Raw genomic sequence first — 24,531 nt, 5'->3', positions numbered from 1 at the left:
GTTGTTGTTTTGAGGAGCAGATGGTTTGCATGGTATCCCCAACAGGTTGTGGTTTGCATGGTATCCCCAACAGGTGTGTTTGCATGGTATCCCGAACAGGTTGTGGTTTGCATGGTATCCCCAAATGGGGTGGTTTGCATGGTATCCCCAATGGTGTGGTTTGCATGGTATCCCTACCGGATGTGGTTTGCATGGTATCCCCAATGGATGTGGTTTGCATGGTATCCCCAACAGGTGTGTGTTTGCATGGTATCCCCAATGGGTGTGGTTTAATGGTATCCCACACATGTGGTTTGATGTATCCCCAACAGGTGTGGTTTACATGGTATCCCCAACAGGTATGGTTTGAATGGTATCCCCAACAGGTGTGGTTTGCATGGTATCCCCAATGGGTGTGGTTTGCATGGTATCCCCAATGGATGTGGTTTGCATGGTATCCCCAACTGGTGTGGTTTGCATGGTATCCCCAATGGGTGTGGTTTGCATGGTATCCCCAATGGATGTGGTTTGCATGGTATCCCCAGGATGTGGTTTGCATGGTACCCAACAGGTTGTTTGCATGGTATCCCCAATGGATGTGGTTGCATGGTATCCCCAATGGATGTGGTTTGCATGGTATCCCCAACAGGATGTGGTTTGCATGGTATCCCAACGGTGTGGTTTGCATGGTTATCCCAAACAGGTGTGGTTTGCATGGTATCCCCAAGCAGGTGTTGTTTGCATAATATCCCCAACTGGTGTGGTTTGCATGGTATCCCCAACAGGTGTGGTTTGCATGGTATCCCCAACGGTGTGGTTTGCATGGTATCCCCAAAGGTGTGGTTTGCATGGTATTCCCAAACGGTGTGGTTGCATGTATCCCCAAAGGTGTGGTTTGCATGGTATCCCCAAAGGTGTGGTTTGCATGGTATCCCCAAATGGATGTGGTTTGCATGGTATCCCCGATGGTGTGGTTTGCATGGTATCCCAACAGGTGTGGTTTGCATGGTATCCCCAATGGATGTGGTTTGCATGGTATCCCCAAATGGATGTGGTTTGCATGGTATCCCAACGGTGTGGTTTGCATGGTATCCCAACAGGTGTGGTTTGCATGGTATCCCCAACTGTGTGGTTTGCATGGTATCCCAAATGGTGTGGTTTGCATGGTATCCCTAACGGATGTGGTTTGCATGGTATCCCCAATGGATGTGGTTTGCATGGTATCCCAACTGGTGGGTGTTTACATGGTATCCCAATGGATTTGAGTTTGCATGGTATCCCCAACATGGATGTGGTTTGCATAGGTATCACCCAACTAGTGTGGTTTGCATGGTATCCCCAACAGGTGTGGTTTGCATGGTATCCCCGAAATGGGTGGGTGGTTTGCATGGTATCTCCAACAGGTATGTGTTTGCATGGTATCACCCAACAGGTGTGGTTTGCATGGTATCCCCAAACAGGTGTGGTTTGCATGGTATCCCCACATGGATGTGGTTTGCATGGTATCCCAACATGGATGTGGTTGTGCATGGTATCCCCAACAAGGTGGTTTGCATGGTCTCCCCGAAAGGGTGTGGTTTGGCATGGTATCACCAACAGGTGTGGTTTGAATGGTATCCCCAATGGTTGTGTGGTTTGACATGGTATCCACAATGGGTATGGTTTGAATGGTATCCCCAACATGGATGTGGTTTGCTAGGTAATCCCCAACATGGGTGTGGTTTGCATGGTATCCCCAATGGGATGTGGTTTGCATGGTATCCCCAACTGGTGTGGTTTGCATGGTATCCCCAATGGGTGTGGTTTGCATGGTATCCCCAATGGATGTGGTTTGCATGGTATCCCCAATGGATGTGGTTTGCATGGTATCCCCAATGGATGTGGTTTGCATGGTATCCCCAACTGGTGTGGTTTGCATGGTATCCCCAATGGATGTGGTTTGCATGGTATCCCCAACAGGTGTGGTTTGCATGGTATCCCCAATGGATGTGGTTTGCATGGTATCCCCAACTGGTGTGGTTTGCATGGTATCCCCAATGGGTGTGGTTTGCATGGTATCCCCAATGGATGTGGTTTGCATGGTATCCCCAATGGATGTGGTTTGCATGGTATCCCCAACTGGTGTGGTTTGCATGGTATCCCCAACTGGTGTGGTTTGCATGGTATCCCTAACGGATGTGGTTTACATGGTATCCCCAATGGATGTGGTTTGCATGGTATCCCCAACAGGTATAGTTTGCATGGTATCCCCAATGGATGTGGTTTGCATGGTATCCCCAATGGATGTGGTTTGCATGGTATCCACAACAGGTGTGGTTTGCATGGTATCTCCAACAGGTGTGGTTTGCATGGTATCCCAAACAGGTGTGGTTTGCATGGTATCCCCAACAGGTGTTGTTTGCATAATATCCCCAACTGGTGTGGTTTGCATGGTATCCCCAACAGGTGTGGTTTGCATGGTATCCCCAATGGGTGTGGTTTACATGGTATCCCCAACAGGTATGGTTTGCATGGTATCCCCAACAGGTGTGGTTTGCATGGTATCCCCAACAGGTGTGGTTTGCATGGTATCCCCAATGGGTGTGGTTTGCATGGTATCCCCAATGGATGTGGTTTGCATGGTATCCCCGACTGGTGTGGTTTGCATGGTATCCCCAACAGATGTGGTTTGCATGGTATCCCCAATGGATGTGGTTTGCATGGTATCCCCAACAGGTGTGGTTTGCATGGTATCCCCAACAGGTGTGGTTTGCATGGTATCCCCAACAGGTGTGGTTTGCATGGTATCCCCAACTGGTGTGGTTTGCATGGTATCCCCAACTGGTGTGGTTTGCATGGTATCCCTAACGGATGTGGTTTGCATGGTATCCCCAATGGATGTGGTTTGCATGGTATCCCCAACAGGTGTGGTTTACATGGTATCCCCAATGGATGTGGTTTGCATGGTATCCCCAACAGGTGTGGTTTGCATGGTATCCCCAATGGGTGTGGTTTACATGGTATCCCCAACAGGTATGGTTTGCATGGTATCCCCAACAGGTGTGGTTTGCATGGTATCCCCAACAGGTGTGGTTTGCATGGTATCCCCAACTGGTGTGGTTTGCATGGTATCCCCAACAGGTGTGGTTTGCATGGTATCCCCAACAGGTGTGGTTTGCATAGTATCCCCAACTGGTGTGGTTTGCATGGTATCCCCAACAGGTGTGGTTTGCATGGTATCCCCAATGGGTGTGGTTTACATGGTATCCCCAACAGGTATGGTTTGCATGGTATCCCCAACAGGTGTGGTTTGCATGGTAACCCCAACAGGTGTGGTTTGCATGGTATCCCCAATGGATGTGGTTTGCATGGTATCCCCAACAGGTGTGGTTTGCATGGTATCCCCAACAGATGTGGTTTGCATGGTATCCCCAATGGATGTGGTTTGCATGGTATCCCCAACAGGTGTGGTTTGCATGGTATCCCCAACGGGTGTGGTTTGCATGGTATCCCCAATGGATGTGGTTTGCATGGTATCCCCAACAGGTGTGGTTTGCATGGTATCCCCAACAGGTGTGGTTTGCATGGTATCCCCAATGGATGTGGTTTGCATGGTATCCCCAACTGGTGTGGTTTGCATGGTATCCCCAATGGGTGTGGTGTGCATGGTATTCCCAATTGATGTGGTTTGCATGGTATCCCCAATGGATGTGGTTTGCATGGTATCCCCAACAGGTATGGTTTGCATGGTATCCCCAATGGATGTGGTTTGCATGGTATCCCCAATGGATGTGGTTTGCATGGTATCCCCAACAGGTGTGGTTTGCATGGTATCCCCAACAGGTGTGGTTTGCATGGTATCCCCAACAGGTGTGGTTTGCATGGTATCCCCAACAGGTGTGGTTTGCATGGTATCCCCAATGGGTGTGGTTTACATGGTATCCCCAACAGGTATGGTTTGCATGGTATCCCCAACAGGTGTGGTTTGCATGGTATCCCCAACAGGTTTGGTTTGCATGGTATCCCCAATGGATGTGGTTTGCATGGTATCCCCGACTGGTGTGGTTTGCATGGTATCCCCAACAGGTGTGGTTTGCATGGTATCCCCAATGGATGTGGTTTGCATGGTATCCCCAACAGGTGTGGTTTGCATGGTATCCCCAACAGGTGTGGTTTGCATGGTATCCCCAATGGGTGTGGTTTGCATGGTCTCCCCAATGGATGTGGTTTGCATGGTATCCCCAACAGGTGTGGTTTGCATGGTATCCCCAATGGGTGTGGGTTGCATGGTATCCCCAACAGATGTGGTTTGCATGGTATCCCCAACTGGTGTGGTTTGCATGGTATCCCGAACAGGTGTGGTTTGCATGGTATCCCCAATGGATGTGGTTTGCATGGTATCCCCAACTGGTGTGGTTTGCATGGTATCCCCAATGGATGTGGTTTGCATGGTATCCCCAATGGGTGTGGTTTTCATGGTATCCCCAACTGGTGTGGTTTGCAATGGTATCTCCAACAGGTGTGGTTTGCATGGTATCCCCAATGGATGTGGTTTGCATGGTATCCCCAATGGATGTGGTTTGCATGGTATCCCCAATGGATGTGGTTTGCATGGTATCCCCAATGGATGTGGTTTGCATGGTATCCCCAACTGGTGTGGTTTGCATGGTATCCCCAATGGGTGTGGTGTGCATGGTATCCCCAATGGATGTGGTTTGCATGGTATCCCCAATGGATGTGGTTTGCATGGTATCCCCAACAGGTATGGTTTGCATGGTATCCCCAATGGATGTGGTTTGCATGGTATCCCCAATCGATGTGGTTTGCATGGTATCCCCAACAGGTGTGGTTTGCATGGTATCCCCAACAGGTGTGGTTTGCATGGTATCCCCAACAGGTGTGGTTTGCATGGTATCCCCAACAGGTGTGGTTTGCATGGTATCCCCAATGGGTGTGGTTTACATGGTATCCCCAACAGGTATGGTTTGCATGGTATCCCCAACAGGTGTGGTTTGCATGGTATCCCCAACAGGTGTGGTTTGCATGGTATCCCCAACAGGTGTGGTTTGCATGGTATCCCCAACAGGTGTGGTTTGCATGGTATCCCCAACAGGTGTGGTTTGCATGGTATCCCCAACAGATGTGGTTTGCATGGTATCCCCAATGGATGTGGTTTGCATGGTATCCCCAACAGGTGTGGTTTGCATGGTATCCCCAACAGGTGTGGTTTGCATGGTATCCCCAATGGGTGTGGTTTGCATGGTATCCCCAATGGATGTGGTTTGCATGGTATCCCCAACAGGTGTGGTTTGCATGGTATCCCCAATGGGTGTGGTTTGCATGGTATCCCCAATAGATGTGGTTTGCATGGTATCCCCAATGGGTGTGGATTGCATGGTATCCCCAATGGATGTGGTTTGCATGGTATCCCCAATGGATGTGGTTTGCATGGTATCCCCAACTGGTGTGGTTTGCATGGTATCCCCAACTGGTGTGGTTTGCATGGTATCCCTAACGGATGTGGTTTGCATGGTATCCCCAATGGATGTGGTTTGCATGGTATCCCCAACAGGTGTGGTTTGCATGGTATCCCCAACAGATGTGGATTGCATGGTATCCCCAATGGGTGTGGTTTGCATGGTATTCTCAATGGATGTGGTTTGCATGGTATCCCCAATGGATGTGGTTTGCATGGTATCCCCAATGGGTGTGGTTTGCATGGTATCCCCAACAGGTGTGGTTTGCATGGTATCCCCAATGGATGTGGTTTGCATGGTATCCCCAATGGGTGTGGTTTGCATGCTATCCCCAATGGATGTGGTTTGCATGGTATCCCCAACTGGTATGGTGTGCATGGTATCCCCAACTGGTGTGGTTTGCATGGTATCCCCAACAGGTGTGGTTTGCATGGTATCCCCAATGGATGTGGTTTGCATGGTATCCCCAATGGATGTGGTTTGCATGGTATCCCCAACAGGTGTGGTTTGCATGGTATCCCCAACAGGTGTGGTTTGCATGGTATCCCCAACAGGTGTGGTTTGCATGGTATCCCCAACAGGTGTGGTTTGCATAGTATCCCCAACTGGTGTGGTTTGCATGGTATCCCCAACAGGTGTGGTTTGCATGGTATCCCCAACAGGTGTGGTTTGCATGGTATCCCCAATGGATGTGGTTTGCATGGTATCCCCAACTGGTGTGGTTTGCATGGTATCCCCAACAGGTGTGGTTTGCATGGTATCCCCAACAGGTGTGGTTTGCATGGTATCCCCAATGGATGTGGTTTGCATGGTATCCCCAACAGGTGTGGTTTGCATGGTATCCCCAATGGATGTGGTTTGCATGGTATCCCCAACAGATGTGGTTTGCATGGTATCCCCAATGGATGTGGTTTGCATGGTATCCCCAATGGATGTGGTTTGCATGGTATCCCCAACTGGTATGGTTTGCATGGTATCCCCAATGGATGTGGTTTGCATGGTATCCCCAACAGGTGTGGTTTGCATGGTATCCCCAATGGATGTGGTTTGCATGGTATCCCCAACTGGTATGGTTTTCATGGTATCCCCAATGGATGTGGTTTGCATGGTATCCCCAACAGGTGTGGTTTGCATGGTATCCCCAACAGGTGTGGTTTGCATGGTATCCCTAACTGGTGTGGTTTGCATGGTATCCCCAACTGGTGTGGTTTGCATGGTATCCCCAATGGGTGTGGTTTGCATGGTATCCCTAACTGGTATGGTTTGCATGGTATCCCCAACTGGTATGGTTTGCATGGTATCCCCAATGGATGTGGTTTGCATGGTATCCCCAATGGATGTGGTTTGCATGGTATCCCCAACAGGTGTGGTTTGCATGGTATCCCCAATGGATGTGGTTTGCATGGTATCCCCAATGGATGTGGTTTGCATGGTATCCCCAATGGGTGTGGTTTGCATGGTATCCCTAACTGGTGTGGTTTGCATGGTATCCCTAACTGGTGTGGTTTGCATGGTATCCCCAACAGATGTGGTTTGCATGGTATCCCCAACTGGTGTGGTTTGCATGGTATCCCCAATGGATGTGGTTTGCATGGTATCCCCAATGGGTGTGGTTTGCATGGTATCCCCAACTGGTGTGGTTTGCATGGTATCCCCAATGGATGTGGTTTGCATGGTATCCCCAATGGATGTGGTTTGCATGGTATCCCTAACTGGTGTGGTTTGCATGGTATCCCCAACAGGTGTGGTTTGCATGGTATCCCCAACAGGTGTGGTTTGCATGGTATCCCCAATGGATGTGGTTTGCATGGTATCCCTAACTGGTGTGGTTCACAAGAAATGTCAAGCACGTGTCCAAAATTTGGCTAAACAGTTTATTTACATCCCCACAGGTGTATATTGTTGTTGGAGACAGAACAACAATGCCATATTTACTAATATAACTTACTATATACTGAACTAAAATATAAACATAGAATGATAAAATTTAAAGATTTTACTGAGTCACAGATCATAAGGAAATCCGTCAACTGAAATAAATTAATTAGGTTGTAATCCATGGATTTCACATGACTGGGCAGGGGCTCAGCCATGGGTGGGCCTGGGAGGGCATAGGCCCACCCACATCCTAAATTTATTTTTGATACTGTCGCAAAGTTAACTAAAAAGCAGCTTTCCCCAAGAGAGGATGCCTTTCACTTCAGCAGCGATAAATTCATGAACTTCTTTGAGGAAAAGATCACGATCATTAGAAAGCAAATTACGGACTCCTCTTTAAATCTGCGTATTCCTCCTAAGCTCAGTTGTCCTGAGTCTGCAAAACTCTGTCAGGACCTAGGATCAAGGGAGACACTCAAGTGTTTTAGTACTATTTCTCTTAACACAATGATGAAAATAATCATGCCCTCTAAACCTTCAAGCTGCATACTGGATCCTATTCCAACTAAACTACTGAACGAGCTGGTTCCTGTGCTTGGCCCTCCTATGTTGAACATAATAAACGGCTCCCTATCCACCGGATGTGTACCAAACTCACTAAAAGTAGCAGTAATAAAGCCTCTCTTGAAAAAGCCAAACCTTGACCCAGAAAATATAAAAAACTATCGGCCTATATCGAATCTTCCATTCCTCTCAATTAAAAAAAAAAAAAATCTGTTGCGCAGCAACTCACTGCCTTCCTGAAGACAAACAATGTATACAAAGTCTGGTTTTAGACCCCATCATAGCACTGAGACTGCACTTGTGAAGGTGGTAAAGGACCTTTTAATGGCGTCAGACCGAGACTCTGCATCTGTCCTCGTGCTCCTAGACCTTAGTGCTGCATTTAATACCATTGATCACCACATTCTTTTGGAGAGATTGGAAACCCAAATTGGTCGACACAGATAAGATCTGGCCTGGTTTAGATCTTATCTGTCGGAAAGATATCAGTTTGTCTCTGTGGATGGTTTGTCCTCTGACCAATCAACTGTAAATGTCGGTGTTCCTCAAGGTTCCGTTTTAGGACCACTATTGTTTTCACTATATATTTTACCTCTTGGTGATGTCATTCGGAAACATAATGTTAACTTTCACTGCTATGCGGATCACACACAGCTGTACATTTCGATGAAACACGGTGAAGCCCCAAAATTGCCCTCCCTGGAAGCCTGTGTTTCAGACATAAGGAAGTGGATGGCTGCAAATGTTTTACTTTTAAACTCAGACAAAACAGAGATGCTTTTTCTAGGTCCCAAGAAACAAAGAGATCTTCTGTTGAAACTGACAATTAATCTTGATGGTTGTACAGTCGTCTCAAATAAAACTGTGAAGGACCTCGGCGTTACTCTGGACCCTGATCTCTTTTGACGAACATATCAAGACTGTTTCAAGGACAGCTTTTTTCCATCTACGTAACATTGCAAAAATCAGAAACTTTCTGTCCAAAAATGATGCAGAAAAATGTATCCATGCTTTTGTTACTTCTAGGTCAGACTACTGCAATGCTCTTCTTTCCGGCTACCCGGATAAAGCACTAAATAAACTTCAGTTAGTGCTAAACACGGCTGCTAGAATCTTGACTAGAACCAAAATATTTGATCATATTACTCCAGTGCTAGCCTCTCTACACTGGTTTCCTGTTAAGGCAAGGGCTCACTTCAAGGTTTAACTGCTAACCTACAAAGCATTACATGGGCTTGCTCCTACCTATCTTTCCAATTTGATCCTGCCGTACATACCTACATGTACGCTACGGTCACAAGACGCAGGCCTCCTTACTGTCCCTAGAATTTTTAAACAAACAGCTGGAGGCAGGGCTTTCTCCTATAGAGCTCCATTTTTTATGGAACGGTCTACCTACCCATGTGAGAGACGCAGACTCGGTCTCAACCTTTAAGTCTTTATTGAAGACTCATCTCTTCAGTAGGTCCTATGATTGAGTGTAGTCTGGCCCAGGAGTGTGAAGGTGAACGGAAAGGCACTGGAGCAACGAACCGCACTTGCTGTCTCTGCCAGGCCAGTTCCCCTCTCTCCACTGGGATTCTCTGCCTCTAACCCTGTTACAGGGGCTGAGTCACTGGCTTACTGGTGCTCTTCCATGCCGTCCCTGGGAGGGGTGCGTCACTTGAGTGGGTTGAGTCACTGACGTGATCTTCCTGTCTGGGTTGGCGCCCCCCTTGGGTTGTGCCGTTGCGGAGATCTTTGTGGGCTATACTCGGCCTTGTCTCAGGATGGTAAGTTGGTGGTTGAAGATATCCCTCTAGTGGTGTGGGGGCTGTGCTTTGGCAAAGTGGGTGGGGTTATATCCTGCCTGTTTGGCCCATTCCGGGGGTATCGTTGGATGGGGCCACAGTGTCTCCCGACTTCCCAACTGGAATACTGTCGACAAGAATAAAAACTTTGAATACCATAGAATGGACTTCCCAACTGGAATACTGTTGACAAGAATAAACACTTTGAATACCATAGAATGGACTTCCCAACTGGAATACTGTTGACAAGAATAAACACTTTGAATACCATAGAATGGACTTCCCAACTGGAATACTGTTGACAAGAACAAACACTTTGAATACCATACAATGGACTTCCCAACTGGAATACAGGGATTTTTCTGCCATTGAAATCCATCTGCATACTTACAGTTGAAGTCGGAAATTTATATACACCTTAGTCAAATACATTTAAACTCAGTTTTTCACAATTCCTGACATTTAATCCTAGTAAAAATTCCCTGTCTTAGGTCAGTTAGGATCACCACTTTATTTTAAGAATGTGAAATGTCAGAATAATAGTAGAGAGAATTATTTATTTCAGCTTTTATTTCTTTCATCGCATTCCCAATGGGTCAGAAGTTTACATACACTCAATTAGTATTTGGTAGCATTGCCTTTAAATCGTTTAACTTGAGTCAAACGTTTTGGGTAGCCTTCCACAAGCTTCCCACAATAAGTTGGGTGATTTTTGACCCATTCCTCCTGGCAGAGCTGGTGTAACTGAGTCAGGTTTGTAGGTCTCCTTCCTCGCACACGCTTTTTCAGTTCTGCCACAAATTTTCTATGAAATTGAGGTCAGGGCTTTGTGATGGCCACTCCAATACCTTGACGTTGTTGTCCTTAAGCCATTTTGCCTTTGGAAGTATGCTTGGGGTCATTGTCCATTTGGAAGACCCATTTGCAACCAACCTTTAACTTCCTGACTGATGTCTTGAGATGTTGCTTCAATATATCCACATAATTTTCCTCCTTCATGATGCCCTCTATTTTGTGAAGTGCACCAGTCCCTCCTGCAGCAAAGCACCCCCACAACACGATGCTGCCAGCCCTGTGCGTCACTGTTGGGATGGTGTTCTTCGGCTTGCAAGCGTCCCCATTTTCCTCCAAACATAACGATGGTCATTATGGCCAAACAGTTCTATTTTTGTTTCATCAGACCAGAGGACATTTCTCCAAAAAGTACGATCTACAGTGCATTCAGAAAGTATTCAGACCCCTTGACTTTTTCACATTTTGTTACAGCATTATTCTAAAACGGATCAAATTATTATTTTTCATCAATCTACACGCAATAACGCATAATGACAAAGAGATAACAGGTTAAGATATTTTTGCAAATGTACATAGGTATTTAGACCCTTGTCTATGAGACTTGAAATTGAGCTCAGGTGCATCCTGTTTCCATTGATCACGCTTAAGATGTTTCTACAACTTGATTGGAGTCCACCTGTGGTAAATTCAATTGATTGGACATGATTTGGAAAGGCACACACCTGTCTATATAAGGTCCCACAGTTGACAGTGCATGTCAGAGAAAAAACCAAGCCATGAGGTCGAAGGAATTAGAGCTTTAAGACAAGATTGTGTCGAGGCACAGATATGGGAAAGGGTACCGAAAAATTGCATTGAAGGTCCTCAAGAACACAATGGCCTCCATCATTCATACATGGAAGAAGTTTGGAACCACCAATACTTTTCCTAGAGCTGGCCACCTGGCCAAACTGAGCAATGGGGAGAGAAGGGCCTTGGTTAGAGAGGTGACCAAGAACCCGATGGTCACTCTGACAGAGCTCCAGAGTTTCTCTGTGGAGATGGGAGAACCTTCCAGAAGGACAACCATCTCTGCAGCACTCCACAAATCAGACCATTATGGTAGTGTCCAGATAAAAGCCACTCCTCAGTAAAAGGCACATGACAGCCCACTTGGAGTTTGCCATAAGGCACCTAAAGGACACTCAGACCAAAACAAGATTCTCTGGTCTGAAGAAACTGAACTCTTTGGCCTGAATATCAAGCGTCACATCTGGAGGACATGTGGCACCATCATTACTGTGAAGCATGGTGGCAGCATCATACTGTGGGGAGGTTTTTCAGCAGCAGGGACTGGGAAACTAGTCAGGATCGAGGGTAAGATGAACGGAGCAAAGTACAGAGAGCTCCTTGATGAAAACCTGCTCCAGAGCGCTCAGGACCTCAGACTGGGGTGAAGGTTCACCTTCCAGCATTACATTGACCCTAAGCACACAGCCAAGACAACACAGAAGTGGCTTCTGGACAAGTCTCTGAATGTCACTGAGTGGCCCAACCAGAGCCCAGACTTGAACCTGATCTAACATCTCTGGAGAGACCTGAAAATAGCTATGCAGTGACGCTCCCCATCCAGCCTGACAGAGCTTGAGAGGATCTGCAGAGAAGAATGGGAGAAACTCCACAAATACAGGTGTGCCAAACTTGTAGCGTCATACCCAAGAAGACGCAATGCTGTAATTGCTTCCAAAGGTGCTTGAACAAGCACTGAGAATAAAGGATCTGAATACATAGGTAAATGTGATATTTCAGTTTTAAATTTACACATTTGACGGGGGAAAAAATAGAATACATTTCAGAATAAGGCTGTAACAAAATGCAATCTCCATAGACAAACATTGGTAGAAGAATGGCCTTACTGAAGAGCTCAGTGACTTTCAACGTGACACCGTCATAGGATGCCACCTTTCCAACAAGTCAGTTCGTCAAAGTTCTGCCCTGCTAAAGCTGTCCCGGTCAACTGTAACTGCTGTTATTGTAATGTGGAAACGTCTAGGAGCAACAACGGCTCATCCACGTAGTGGTAGGCCACACAAGCTCACAGAATGGGACCGCCAAGTGCTGAAACGTGTAGCGTGCAAAAATAGTCTGTCCTCGGTTGCAACACTCCCTACCGAGTTCCAAACTGCCTCTGTAAGCAACGTCAGATCAAGAACTGTTCGTCGGGAGCTTCATGAAATGGGTTTCCATGGCTGAGCAGCCGCACACAAGCCTAAGATAACCATGCACTGTAACGCTTGTCGTCTGGAGGAGAAGAAGACCACCCACAAACACAGGTGGGAACAGGCTACCTAAATATGATTCTCAATCAGAGACAATGATAGACAGCTGCCTCTGATTGAGAACCATATCAGGCCAAACACACAGAAATACAACACAAGGACAACATAGAACACCAGACATAGAATGCCCACCCAAACTCACGCCTTGACCAACCAAAACAGAGACATAAAAAGGATATCTATGGTCAGGACGTGACATTCGCAATGACAAGCGTCGGCTGGAGTGGTGTAAAGCTCACCGCCATTGGACTCTGGAGCAGTGGAAACGCGTTCTCTGGAGTGATGAATCATGCTTCACCATCTGGCAGTCCGACGGACGAATCTGGGTTTGGAGGATGCCAGGAGAACGCTACCTGCCCCAATGCATAGTTCCAACTGTAAAGTTTGGTGGAGGAGGAATAATGGTCTGGGGCTGTTTTTCATGGTTCAGGCCCCTTAGTTCCAGTGATGGGAAATCTTAACGCTACAACATACAATGACATTCTAGACAAATCTGTGCTTCCAACTTTGTGGCAACAGTTTGGGGAAGGCCCTTTCCTGTTTCAGCATGACAATGTCCCTGTGCAAAAAACAAGGTCCATACAGAAATGGTTTGTCGAGATCGGTGTGGAAGTACTTGACTGGCCTGCACAGAGCCCTGACCTCAACCCCATTGAACACCTTTTGGGATGAATTGGAACGCCGACTGTGAGCCAGGCCTAATCACCCAACATCAGTGCCTGACCTCACTAATGCTCTTGTGGCTGAATGGAAGCAAGTCCCCGCAGCAATGTTCCAACATCTAGTGGAAAGCCTTCCCAGAAGAGTGGAAGCTGTTATACCAGCAAAGGGTGGGACCAACTCCATATTAATTAGAGGTCGACCGATTATGATTTTTCAATGCCGATACCGATTATTGGAGGACAAAAAAAGCCGATACCGATTAATCGGCCGATTTATTTAAAAAAAAATATGTATATATATATATATATCATACACACACACACACATTTTTGTAATAATGACAATTGCAACAATACTGAATGAACAATGAACACTTTTATTTTAACTTAATATAATACATAAATACACACACGCACACAGCTCTGAAGTGACAATGATACTGAAGAGTCTGCTTAGGAGACAAATACTCTCAACTGTTTGAATAAAAATAGATTGTGATGAATACCTGTGATGAATGTTGAAAACAAAAACTTTAATTTCTATATGCAGGAAATCCTATTTTAATAATGGGCATGGTAAGAATTGACAACCAAAGTGCGAGTCATAATTCCCATGACACCTTTTAGCAAAATCTGAAAAGCGGTTCCTTCATTTATTCCATAGGATATTTTTAGATTCGCTTAAAATAAGGTCTGTGTTTCGTGTAGGCTTACATCACCGTGCCAATTTTATAACTGTGTAGATATCCATAGGACAAGTTAACTCTGATCAATATTGGCTAAATATAAGCGAAGATAAAAAAAATTGTAGAGTGGATTTATGAAAATATGTTGACAAACGTTACCTTATCCTAGTGAGATTTACACGGGTATCAAAACGTCGAGGCGGTTTAAGCCTGCACGAAACACAGACCTTATTTGAAGTAGATCAAGACATTCTCTATGGAAGACATGAACGGTAAAATAACGAAGGAACCCCTTTCAAGTTCAGCCGCAAGTTATTACAGGAATTATAACGCGTCGACTATTTCTCTCTAAACCATATACCTTTGACTAATCCGGAAACTATCACCTCGAAAACAAAACGTTTATTCCGTTCCGTATTTTATCTAACGGGTGGCATCCATGAGTCTAAATATTCCTGTTACATTGCACAACCTTCAATGTTGTCATAATTACGTAAAATTCTGGCAAATTAGTTCGCAAAGAGCCAGGCGGCCCAAACTGTTGCATATACCCTGACTCTGCGTGCAATGAACGCAAGAGAAATGACACAATTTCACCTGGTTAATATTGCCTGCTAACCTGGATTTCTTTTAGCTAAATATGCAGGTTTAAAAATATATACTTGTGTATTGATTTTAAGAAAGGCATTGATGTTTATGGTTAAGTACACATTGGAGCAATGACACTCATTGATTGATTGTTTTTTATAAGATAAGTTTAATGCTAGCTAGCAACTTACCTTAGCTTACTGCATTCGCTAACAGGCAGACTCCTCGTGGAGTGCAATGTAATCAGGTGTTAGAGCATTGGACTAGTTAACTGTAAGGTTGCAAGATTGGGTCCCCCGAGCTGAAAAGGTTAAAAATCTGAGGCAGAACGTTCCTAGGCCGCCATTGAAAATAAGAATGTGTTCTTAACTGACTTGCCTAGTTAAATAAAGATTAAATAAAAGCTGTAAAAAAAAATTTTTTTTTAATAAATCGGCAAATCGGCGCCAAAAAATACCGATTTCCGATTGTTATGAAAACTTGAAATCGGCCCCGATTAATCGGTCGACCTCTAATATTAATGCCCATGATTTTGGAATGAGATGTTCGACGAGCAGGTGTCCACATACCTTCGGTCGTGTAGTGTATAGGCCTACTTGTATTTCTATAAATCCTGAAAAACGTTTCAATAACTAGTCCAGTCTGGTGCGTGGTAGTAGCAGCCTCATGCAGGAGTCTCATACTGTGATCCAGCTGACTGACAGCCTCTCTGACAGCCTCTCTGGCAGCCTCTCTGACAGCCTCTCTGACAGCCTCTCTGACAGCCTCTCTGGCAGCCTCTCTGACAGCCTCTCTGACAGCCTCTCTGACAGCCTCTCTGGCAGCCTATCTGGCAGCCTCTCTGACAGCCTCTCTGACAGCCTCCAGGTGGCGCTGCAGCTGTTCCAGAGCCGTGCTGCTGCTCCCTCCGCAGCCGTTCCAACACACACTCCTCCTGCTCCGCAAGGAACGCTGGCGACGCCTGGATCCGCGCCTGCAGCTCAGAGCCAATTCTCTACAGACAGATGGGAGGGACAGGGAGAAGGATGGACGTCAAACTGGATATATGTTGACACCATCAATAAATCAACTCCATTAAATTAAATGTCCCTCTGGCAATATAAAGTTGACTGACTGAACGATTGACGATGTATCAATAGTCGTGTGTGTGTGTGTGTGTGTGTGTGTGTGTGTGTGTGTGTGTGTGTGTGTGTGTGTGTGTGTGTGTGTGTGTGTGTGCATCACCTGAGATTAACTGACCTAAGAGTGCACACACACACGCAGGAAACACACACGGACAGAGACATATACACACTAATAACCAAGCACATCCGCCCCATATATACACACACACATACACACTAATAACCAAGCACATCCGCCCCATATATACACACACAGTAAAAACCAAACCCCGTCCGTAAGGAAGGGACAAATAACTCTTATCTACTAACTACAGTCCTCAACTTTAACACACTAATGGTCTGAACCAACCCTGCCACGAGGATGTCGCAAGAATCAAGCCTTTAGACATTAATACTAATTATCCTAATATATTTGTCAAACATGACTGGCGTTTAGACAATATTTATGTAATTAATTAAGTGCCATTAAAGTTTGACTACATTTTCTGGCTCCTCCGTCACGTTAGCATCGGGTTGGACATGAGGCTGTAACCAGTATTCATATCATCACGTTAGCATCGGGTTGGACATGAGGCTGTTACCAGTATTCATATCATCATGTTAGCATCAGTTCAGACATGAGGCTGTAGCCAGTACCCCAGTACCGTAACATGCAGTCAGAGCCAGCCCTAGCAGTGGCTCCCAGGTCTGAGTACCTTAACATGCAGTCAGAGTCAGCCCTAGCAGTGGCTCCCAGGTCTGAGTACCTTAACATGCAGTCAGAGCCAGCCCTAGCAGTGGCTCACAGGTCTCAGTACCGTAACATGCAGTCAGAGCCAGCCCTAGCAATGACTCCAAGGTCTGAGTACCTTAACATGCAGTCAGAGTCAGCCCTAGCAGTGGCTCCCAGGTCTGAGTACCTTAACATGCAGTCAGAGCCAGCCCTAGCAGTGGCTCACAGGTCTCAGTACCTTAACATGCAGTCAGAGCCAGCCCTAGCAATGACTCCAAGGTCTGAGTACCTTAACATGCAGTCAGAGTCAGCCCTAGCAGTGGCTCCCAGGTCTGAGTACCTTAACATGCAGTCAGAGCCAGCCCTAGCAGTGGCTCCCAGGTCTGAGTACCTTAACATGCAGTCAGAGCCAGCCCTAGCAGTGGCTCACAGGTCTCAGTACCTTAACATGCAGTCAGAGCCAGCCCTAGCAGTGGCTCCCAGCTCTGAGTACCTTAACATGCAGTCAGAGCCAGCCCTAGCAGTGGCTCCCAGGTCTGAGTACCTTATCATGCAGTCAGAGCCAGCCCTAGCAGTGGCTCACAGGTCTGAGTACCTTAACATGCAGTCAGAGCCAGCCCTAGCAGTGGCTCCCAGGTCTGAGTACCCACACATGCAGTCAGAGTCAGCCCTAGCAGTGGCTCCCAGGTCTGAGTATCTTAACATGCAGTCAGAGCCAGCCCTAGCAGTGGCTCCCAGGTCTGAGTACCTTAACATGGAGTCAGAGCCAGCCCTAGCAGTGGCTCCTAGGTCTGAGTACCTTAACATGCAGTCAGAGCCAGCCCTAGCAGTGACTCCCAGGTCTGCGTACCTTAACATGCAGTCAGAGCCAGCCCTAGCAGTGGCTCCCAGGTCTGAGTACCTTAACATGGAGTCAGAGCCAGCCCTAGCAGTGGCTCACAGGTCTGAGTACCTTAACATGCAGTCAGAGCCAGCCCTAGCAGTGACTCCCAGGTCTGAGTACCTTAACATGCAGTCAGAGCCAGCCCTAGCAGTGGCTCACAGGTCTGAGTACCCACACATGCAGTCACAGCCAGCCCTAGCAGTGGCTAACAGCTCTGAGTACCTTAACATGCAGTCAGAGCCAGCCCTAGCAGTGGCTCACAGGTCTGAGTACCTTAACATGCAGTCAGAGCCAGCCCTAGCAGTGGCTCACAGGTCTGAGTACCCACACATGCAGTCAGAGCCAGCCCTAGCAGTGACTCCCAGGTCTGAGTACCCACACATGCAGTCAGAGCCAGCCCTAGCAGTGGCTCACAGGTCTGAGTACCTTAACATGCAGTCAGAGCCAGCCCTATCAGTGGCTCACAGGTCTGAGTACCTTAACATGCAGTCATAGCAGCCCTAGCAGTGGCTCCCAGGTCTGCGTACCCACACATGCAGTCAGAGCCAGCCCTAGCAGTGACTCCCAGGTCTGAGTACCTTAACATGCAGTCAGAGCCAGCCCTAGCAGTGGCTCCCAGGTCTGAGTACCCACACATGGTCAGAGCCAGCCCTAGCAGTGGCTCCCAGGTCTGAGTACCTTAACATGCAGTCAGAGCCAGCCCTAGCAGTGGCTCCCAGGTCTGAGTATCTTAACATGCAGTCAGAGCCAGCCCTAGCAGTGGCTCCCAGGTCTGAGTACCTTAACATGCAGTCAGAGCCAGCCCTAGCAGTGACTCCGAGGTCTGCGTACCCACACATGCAGTCAGAGCCAGCCCTAGCAGTGGCTCCCAGGTCTGAGTACCCACACATGCAGTCAGAGCCAGCCTTAGCAGTGACTCCGAGGTCTGCGTACCCACACATGCAGTCAGAGCCAGCCCTAGCAGTGGCTCACAGGTCTGAGTATCTTAACATGCAGTCAGAGCCAGCCCTAGCAGTGGCTCCCAGGTCTGAGTACCTTAACATGCAGTCAGAGCCAGCCCTAGCAGTGGCTCCCAGCTCTGAGTACCTTAACATGCAGTCAGAGCCAGCCCTAGCAGTGGCTCCCAGGTCTGAGTATCTTAACATGCAGTCAGAGCCAGCCCTAGCAGTGGCTCCCAGGTCTGAGTACCTTAACATGCAGTCAGAGCCAGCCCTAGCAGTGGCTCCCAGGTCTGAGTACCCACACATCCAGTCAGAGCCAGCCCTAGCAGTGGCTCCCAGGTCTGAGTACCCACACATGCAGTCAGAGCCAGCCCTAGCAGTGGCTCCCAGGTCTGAGTACCTTAACATGCAGTCAGAGCCAGCCCTAGCAGTGACTCACAGGTCTGAGTACCCACACATGCAGTCAGAGCCAGCCCTAGCAGTGGCTCACAGGTCTGAATACCTTAAAATGCAGTCAGAGCCAGCCCTAGCAGTGGCTCACAGGTCTGAGTACCTTAACATGCAGTCAGAGCCAGCCCTAGCAGTGACTCACAGGTCTGAGTACCTTAACCTGCAGTCAGAGCCAGCCCTAGCAGTGGCTCACAGGTCTGAGTACCCACACATGCAGTCAGAGCCAGCCCTAGCAGTGGCTCACGGGTCTGAATACCTTAACATGCAGTCAGAGCCAGCCCTAGCAGTGGCTCCCAGGTCTGAGTACCTTAACATGCAGTCAGAGCCAGCTCTAGCAGTGGCTCACAGGTCTGAGTACCTTAACATGCAGTCAGAGCCAGCCCTAGCAGTGACTCACAGGTCTAAGTACCTTAACATGCAGTCAGAGCCAGCCCTAGCAGTGGCTCACAGGTCTGAGTACCCACACATGCAGTCAGAGCCAGCCCTAGCAGTGGCTCACAGGTCTGAGTACCTTAACATGCAGTCAGAGCCAGCCCTAGCAGTGGCTCCCAGGTCTGAGTACCTTAACATGCAGTCAGAGCCAGCCCTAGCAGTGGCTCACAGGTCTGAGTACCTTAACATGCAGTCAGAGCCAGCCCTAGCAGTGGCTCACAGGTCTGAGTACCTTAACATGCAGTCAGAGCCAGCCCTAGCAGTGACTCACATGTCTAAGTACCTTAACATGCAGTCAGAGCCAGCCCTAGCAGTGGCTCACAGGTCTGAGTACCCACACATGCAGTCAGAGCCAGCCCTAGCAGTGGCTCACAGGTCTGAGTACCTTAACATGCAGTCAGAGCCAGCCCTAGCAGTGGCTCACAGATCTGAGTACCTTAACATGCAGTCAGAGCCAGCCCTAGCAGTGGCTCACAGGTCTGAGTACCTTAACATGCAGTCAGAGCCAGCCCTAGCAGTGGCTCCCAGGTCTGAGTACCTTAACATGCAGTCAGAGGCAGCCCTAGCAGTGGCTCCCAGGTCTGAGTACCTTAACATGCAGTCAGAGCCAGCCCTAGCAGTGGCTCACAGCTCTGAGTACCCACACAAGCAGTCAGAGCCAGCCCTAGCCTGCGTACCCCCCCTGCAAACACTTTGAGAGGAAACATTTTAGGAGCCCCCCCCCCCCCTCCCCTCTTGACAGCAGAGAATAATTACATTTCCTGCTTTTCCACACATTTTGCCATGGGGCACAGAGAAAATATTGCAATTCTGTAACTAATCAAAGGCAATTTTACTAATTTTGCCATTACGCAGAGATAAACGTTTGCAGTTTTTAATATGATATCTGAGTGATTAACAAAACCAGGGGTTGGAACTGTTTCAGGGAACAGAAGAGAAAACCTTAAAATAACAACATTTGCCTATGCAAAGCCCTCACTATTCAGCGTTCGTTAAAGATACTCTAGTGATCACCTTTCACATTGGATTTATTAACTACAAAAGAGGTAAGACGTCTTTTTATTCCGGTGCCGCTCTGTACACACAAATGTGTTAGCTAGCTAGTTTAGATCCAACATTAAACCAACTCTGAAGTTCAAAGACATTCAAAGTTACCGACGGACCTCCGTAGGCCTAATTCAAATTACGCATGTCATAACGAAATGATACCCAGCGCTTCAAAGCAAGCTTCCCCCTCCACCCGCACAATGTCATGTCTCATCTCGTGCTCTGTACTTACATGTTAATGTCAGTCTCATCTCGTTAGGAGGGGGGATATGTATCTGCAGGCTTACAGGGTCACCAGTTGCCCATCCCTGATATTAAGGCAAATAAAGAAATACGAAGGTAGAGGAAAGTGACCTTTGGTTGGAGATGATTCGTCCCAAATGGCTCACTATTCCTTATACAGTGCCTACCACCCTGGTCATAAGTAGTAGTGCACTATTCCTTATACAGTGCCTACCACCCTGGTCATAAGTAGTAGTGCACTATTCCTTATACAGTGCCTACCACCCTGGTCATAAGTAGTAGTGCACTATTCCTTATACAGTGCCTACCACCCTGGTCATAAGTAGTAGTGCACTATTCCTTATACAGTGCCTACCACCCTGGTCATAAGTAGTAGTGCACTATAAATGCTATAGGGTCATTTGGGATGACCACGAGTATATTGTCATTACACTGTGCTGCTTAGTCAAACAACATGCCTTCTCTACCTCAGCAGCCAGGGAGGGAGACAGAAAGGGGGTGGAGGGGAGAGAGAGAGACAGGGGGAGAGAGACAGAGAGAAAACGAAAGAGTAACAGACAGAGACGAGAAGCCATTTTTTCCCCCAAATCCCTTAACTCAAAGGTCACTTTCCTTTCCTGCTTAGATATGACGACCAGGGTCTGAAGTGATGCCAAAAACGTTGGTGGTTTACCAAATACATTACTGGAAGCTTGTATGTAGATTTTCTGACTATTTACTTTTAGAGCGGTCAGTTAACTCTCTGTTAGTCAACACCAACTTTCTGGGGTGTGAGCCAACTCATGCTTTTCATTAGTACAATAATAACAACAAAACACCACCACACAAAATAACAACCCACCACAAACCAACCCAACCCAACCCACCACAAACCAACCCAACCCACCACAAACCAACCCACCTCAATCCAACCCACCTCAAACCAACCCAACCCACCTCAAACCAACCCACCTCAATCCAACCCACCTCAAACCAACCCAACCCACCACAAACCAACCCAACCCACCACAAACCAACCCAACCCACCACAAACCAACCCAACCCACCTCAATCCAACCCACCTCAATCCAACCCACCTCAAACCAACCCAACCCACCACAAACCAACCCAACCCACCTCAAACCAACCCACCTCAATCCAACCCACCTCAAACCAACCCAACCCACCACAAAACAACCCAACCCACCTCAAACCAACCCATCTCAATCCAACCCACCTCAAACCAACCAAACCAACCCACCACAAACCAACCAAACCACCACAAACCAAACCAAACCACCACAAACCAACCCACCTCAAACCAACCCACCTCAAACCAACCCACCTCAAACCAACCCACCTCAAACCAACCAACCCACCACAAACCAAAACACCACAAACCAACCCACCTCAAACCAACCCACCTCAAACCAACTGTAACGTTCGTCTTGTGGTGCATGAACGGACCAAGGCGCAGCAGGTGAGGAATACATACTAATTTATTTAACAGAAAGACGAAAACACTGACAAAACACTAGAACAAACTACAAAACAATAAACGAAGGCAACAGACCTGAAACCAACGAACTTACATATAGACGAAGAACGCACGAACAGGAACAGACTACCTAAAACGAACGAACAAACGAAACAGTCCCATGTGGTAAACACAGACACAGGAACAATCACCCACAAACAAACAGTGAGAACAACCTACCTTAATATGGCTCTCAATCAGAGGAAACGACACACACCTGCCTCTAATTGAGAACCATACCAGGCCACACATTAACCCAACATAGAAAACACATAACATAGACTACCCACCCCAACTCACGCCCTGACCAACTAAACACATACAAAACAACAGAAAACAGGTCAGGAACGTGACAGAACCCCCCCCTCAAGGTGCGAACTCCGGGCACACCCCTAAAACTCAAGGGGAGGGTCTGGGTGGGCATCTGTCCGCGGTGGCGGCTCCGGCGGTGGACGAGGACACCACTCCACCACTGTCTTTGTCCCCCTCCTTAGCGTCCCTTGAGTGGCGACCCTCGCCCCCGACCATGGTCCAGGAACCTTCACCAAAGCCCCTCCTAGATAGAGGAGACAACTCAGGACAGAGAGGTAGCTCAGGACAAAGAGGTAGCTCAGGACAAAGAGGTAGCTCAGGACAAAGAGGTAGCTCAGGACAAAGAGGTAGCTCAGGACAAAGAGGTAGCTCAGGACAAAGAGGTAGCTTAGGACAGAGGGACAACTCTGGACTACTGGCAGCTCCGGACTGAGTGGCAGCTCCGGACTGAGTGGCAGCTCCGGACTGAGTGGCAGCTCCGGACTGAGTGGCAGCTCCGGACTGAGTGGCAGCTCATGACTGGAAGGCAGCTCATGACTGGAAGGCAGCTCATGACTGGAGGGCAGCTCATGACTGTAGGGCAGCTCATGACTGTAGGGCAGCTCATGACTGTAGGGCAGCTCATGACTGGAAGGCAGCTCATGACTGTAGGGCAGCTCATGACTGGAGGGCAGCTCATGACTGTAGGGCAGCTCATGACTGTAGGGCAGCTCATGACTGGAAGGCAGCTCATGACTGGAAGGCAGCTCATGACTGGAGGGCAGCTCATGACTGGAGGGCAGCTCATGACTGGAGGGCAGCTCATGACTGGAGGGCAGCTCTGGCAGCTCCTGACTGGCTGGCGGCTCTGGCAGCTCCTGACTGACGGACGGCTCTAGCGGCTCCTGACTGACGGACGGCTCTAATGGCTCGGGACAGACGGGCGGCTCTAATGGCTCGTGGCAGACAGATGGCTCAGATGGCGCTGGGCAGACAGATGGCTCAGATGGCGCTAGGCAGACAGATGGCTCAGACGGCGCTGGGCAGACGGATGGCTCAGACGGCGCTGGGCAGACGGATGGCTCAGACGGCGCTGGGCAGACGGATGGCTCAGACAGCGCTGGGCAGACGGATGGCTCAGACGGCGCTGGGCAGACGAGCAGTGCAGGCGGCGTTGAGCAGACGAGCAGTGCAGGCAGTTCAGACGGCGCTGGGCAGGCAGGCAGCTCAGACGGCGCTGGACAGACGAGCAGTGCAGGCGGCGTTGAGCAGACGAGCAGTGCAGGCAGTTCAGACTGCGCTGGGCAGGCAGGCAGCTCAGACGGCGCAGTGCAGGCGGCGTTGGGCAGACGGCCAACTCTGACCTGCTGAGGTGCACAGTAGGCCTGGTGCGTGGTGCCGGAACTGGTGGTACCGGACTGGAGACACGCACCTCAAGGCTAGTGCGGGGAGCAGGAACAGGGCACACTGGACTCTCGATGCGCACTATAGGCCTGGTGCGTGGTGCCGGAACTGGTGGTACCGGGCTGAGGGCACGCACCTCAGGGCGAGTGCGGGGAGAAGGAACAGTGCGTACAGGGCTCTGGAGAAGCACAGGAGGCTTGGTGCGTGGTGCCGGAACTGGAGGCACTGGGCTGGAGACACGCACCACAGGGAGAGTGCGTGGAGGAGGAACAGGGCTCTGGAGACGCACTGGAAGCCTGGTGCGTGGTGTAGGCACTGGTGGTACTGGGCTGGGGCCACGCACCATAAGGCGAGTGCGGGGTGCTGGAACTGGAGGTACTGGGCTGGGGCGGGAAGGTGGCGCCGGATATACCGGACCGTGCAGGCGTACTGGCTCCCTTGAGCACTGAGCCTGCCCAACCTTACCTGGTTGCATGCTCCCCGTAGCCCGTCCAGTGCGGGGAGGTGGAATAACCCGCACTGGGCTGTGTTGGCGAACCGGGGACACCGTGCGTAAGGCTGGTGCCATGTACACCGGCCCGAGGAGACGTACTGGAGGCCAGATATGTAGAGCCGGCTTCATGGCACTTGGCTCAATGCTCACTCTAGCCCGCCCAGTGCGGGGAGGTGGAATAACCCGCACCGGGCTATGCACCCGTACAGGAGACACCGTGCGCTCTTCCGCATAACACGGTGTCTGCCCGTACTCCCGCTCTCCACGGTAAGCATGGGA

At 48.7% G+C, this 24,531-nt stretch overlaps 1 protein-coding gene across 1 annotated transcript in view; it reads right to left on the bottom strand.

Moving 5' to 3' along the window:
* Nucleotides 1–16,002, bottom strand: part of LOC120048754 (vascular endothelial growth factor receptor 3-like) — a 50,763-nt gene extending 34,761 nt beyond the window's left edge. The window contains exons 1-2 of the mRNA XM_038994947.1: nucleotides 15,991–16,002; nucleotides 15,575–15,710 (exon numbers count right to left, since the gene is read on the bottom strand). Of these exons, the coding sequence (XP_038850875.1) occupies nucleotides 15,575–15,710; nucleotides 15,991–16,002 (148 nt within the window). The remainder of the gene's footprint in view (nucleotides 1–15,574; nucleotides 15,711–15,990) is intronic.
* Between the last annotated feature and the right edge of the window lie 8,529 nt (nucleotides 16,003–24,531).

The sequence above is a fragment of the Salvelinus namaycush genome, chromosome 5, assembly GCF_016432855.1.
Source record: "Salvelinus namaycush isolate Seneca chromosome 5, SaNama_1.0, whole genome shotgun sequence".
Taxonomy (NCBI): domain Eukaryota; kingdom Metazoa; phylum Chordata; class Actinopteri; order Salmoniformes; family Salmonidae; genus Salvelinus; species Salvelinus namaycush.
The sequence above is the reverse complement of the archived record's forward strand: the minus strand, read 5'-3'. Positions and strand labels throughout refer to the sequence as shown.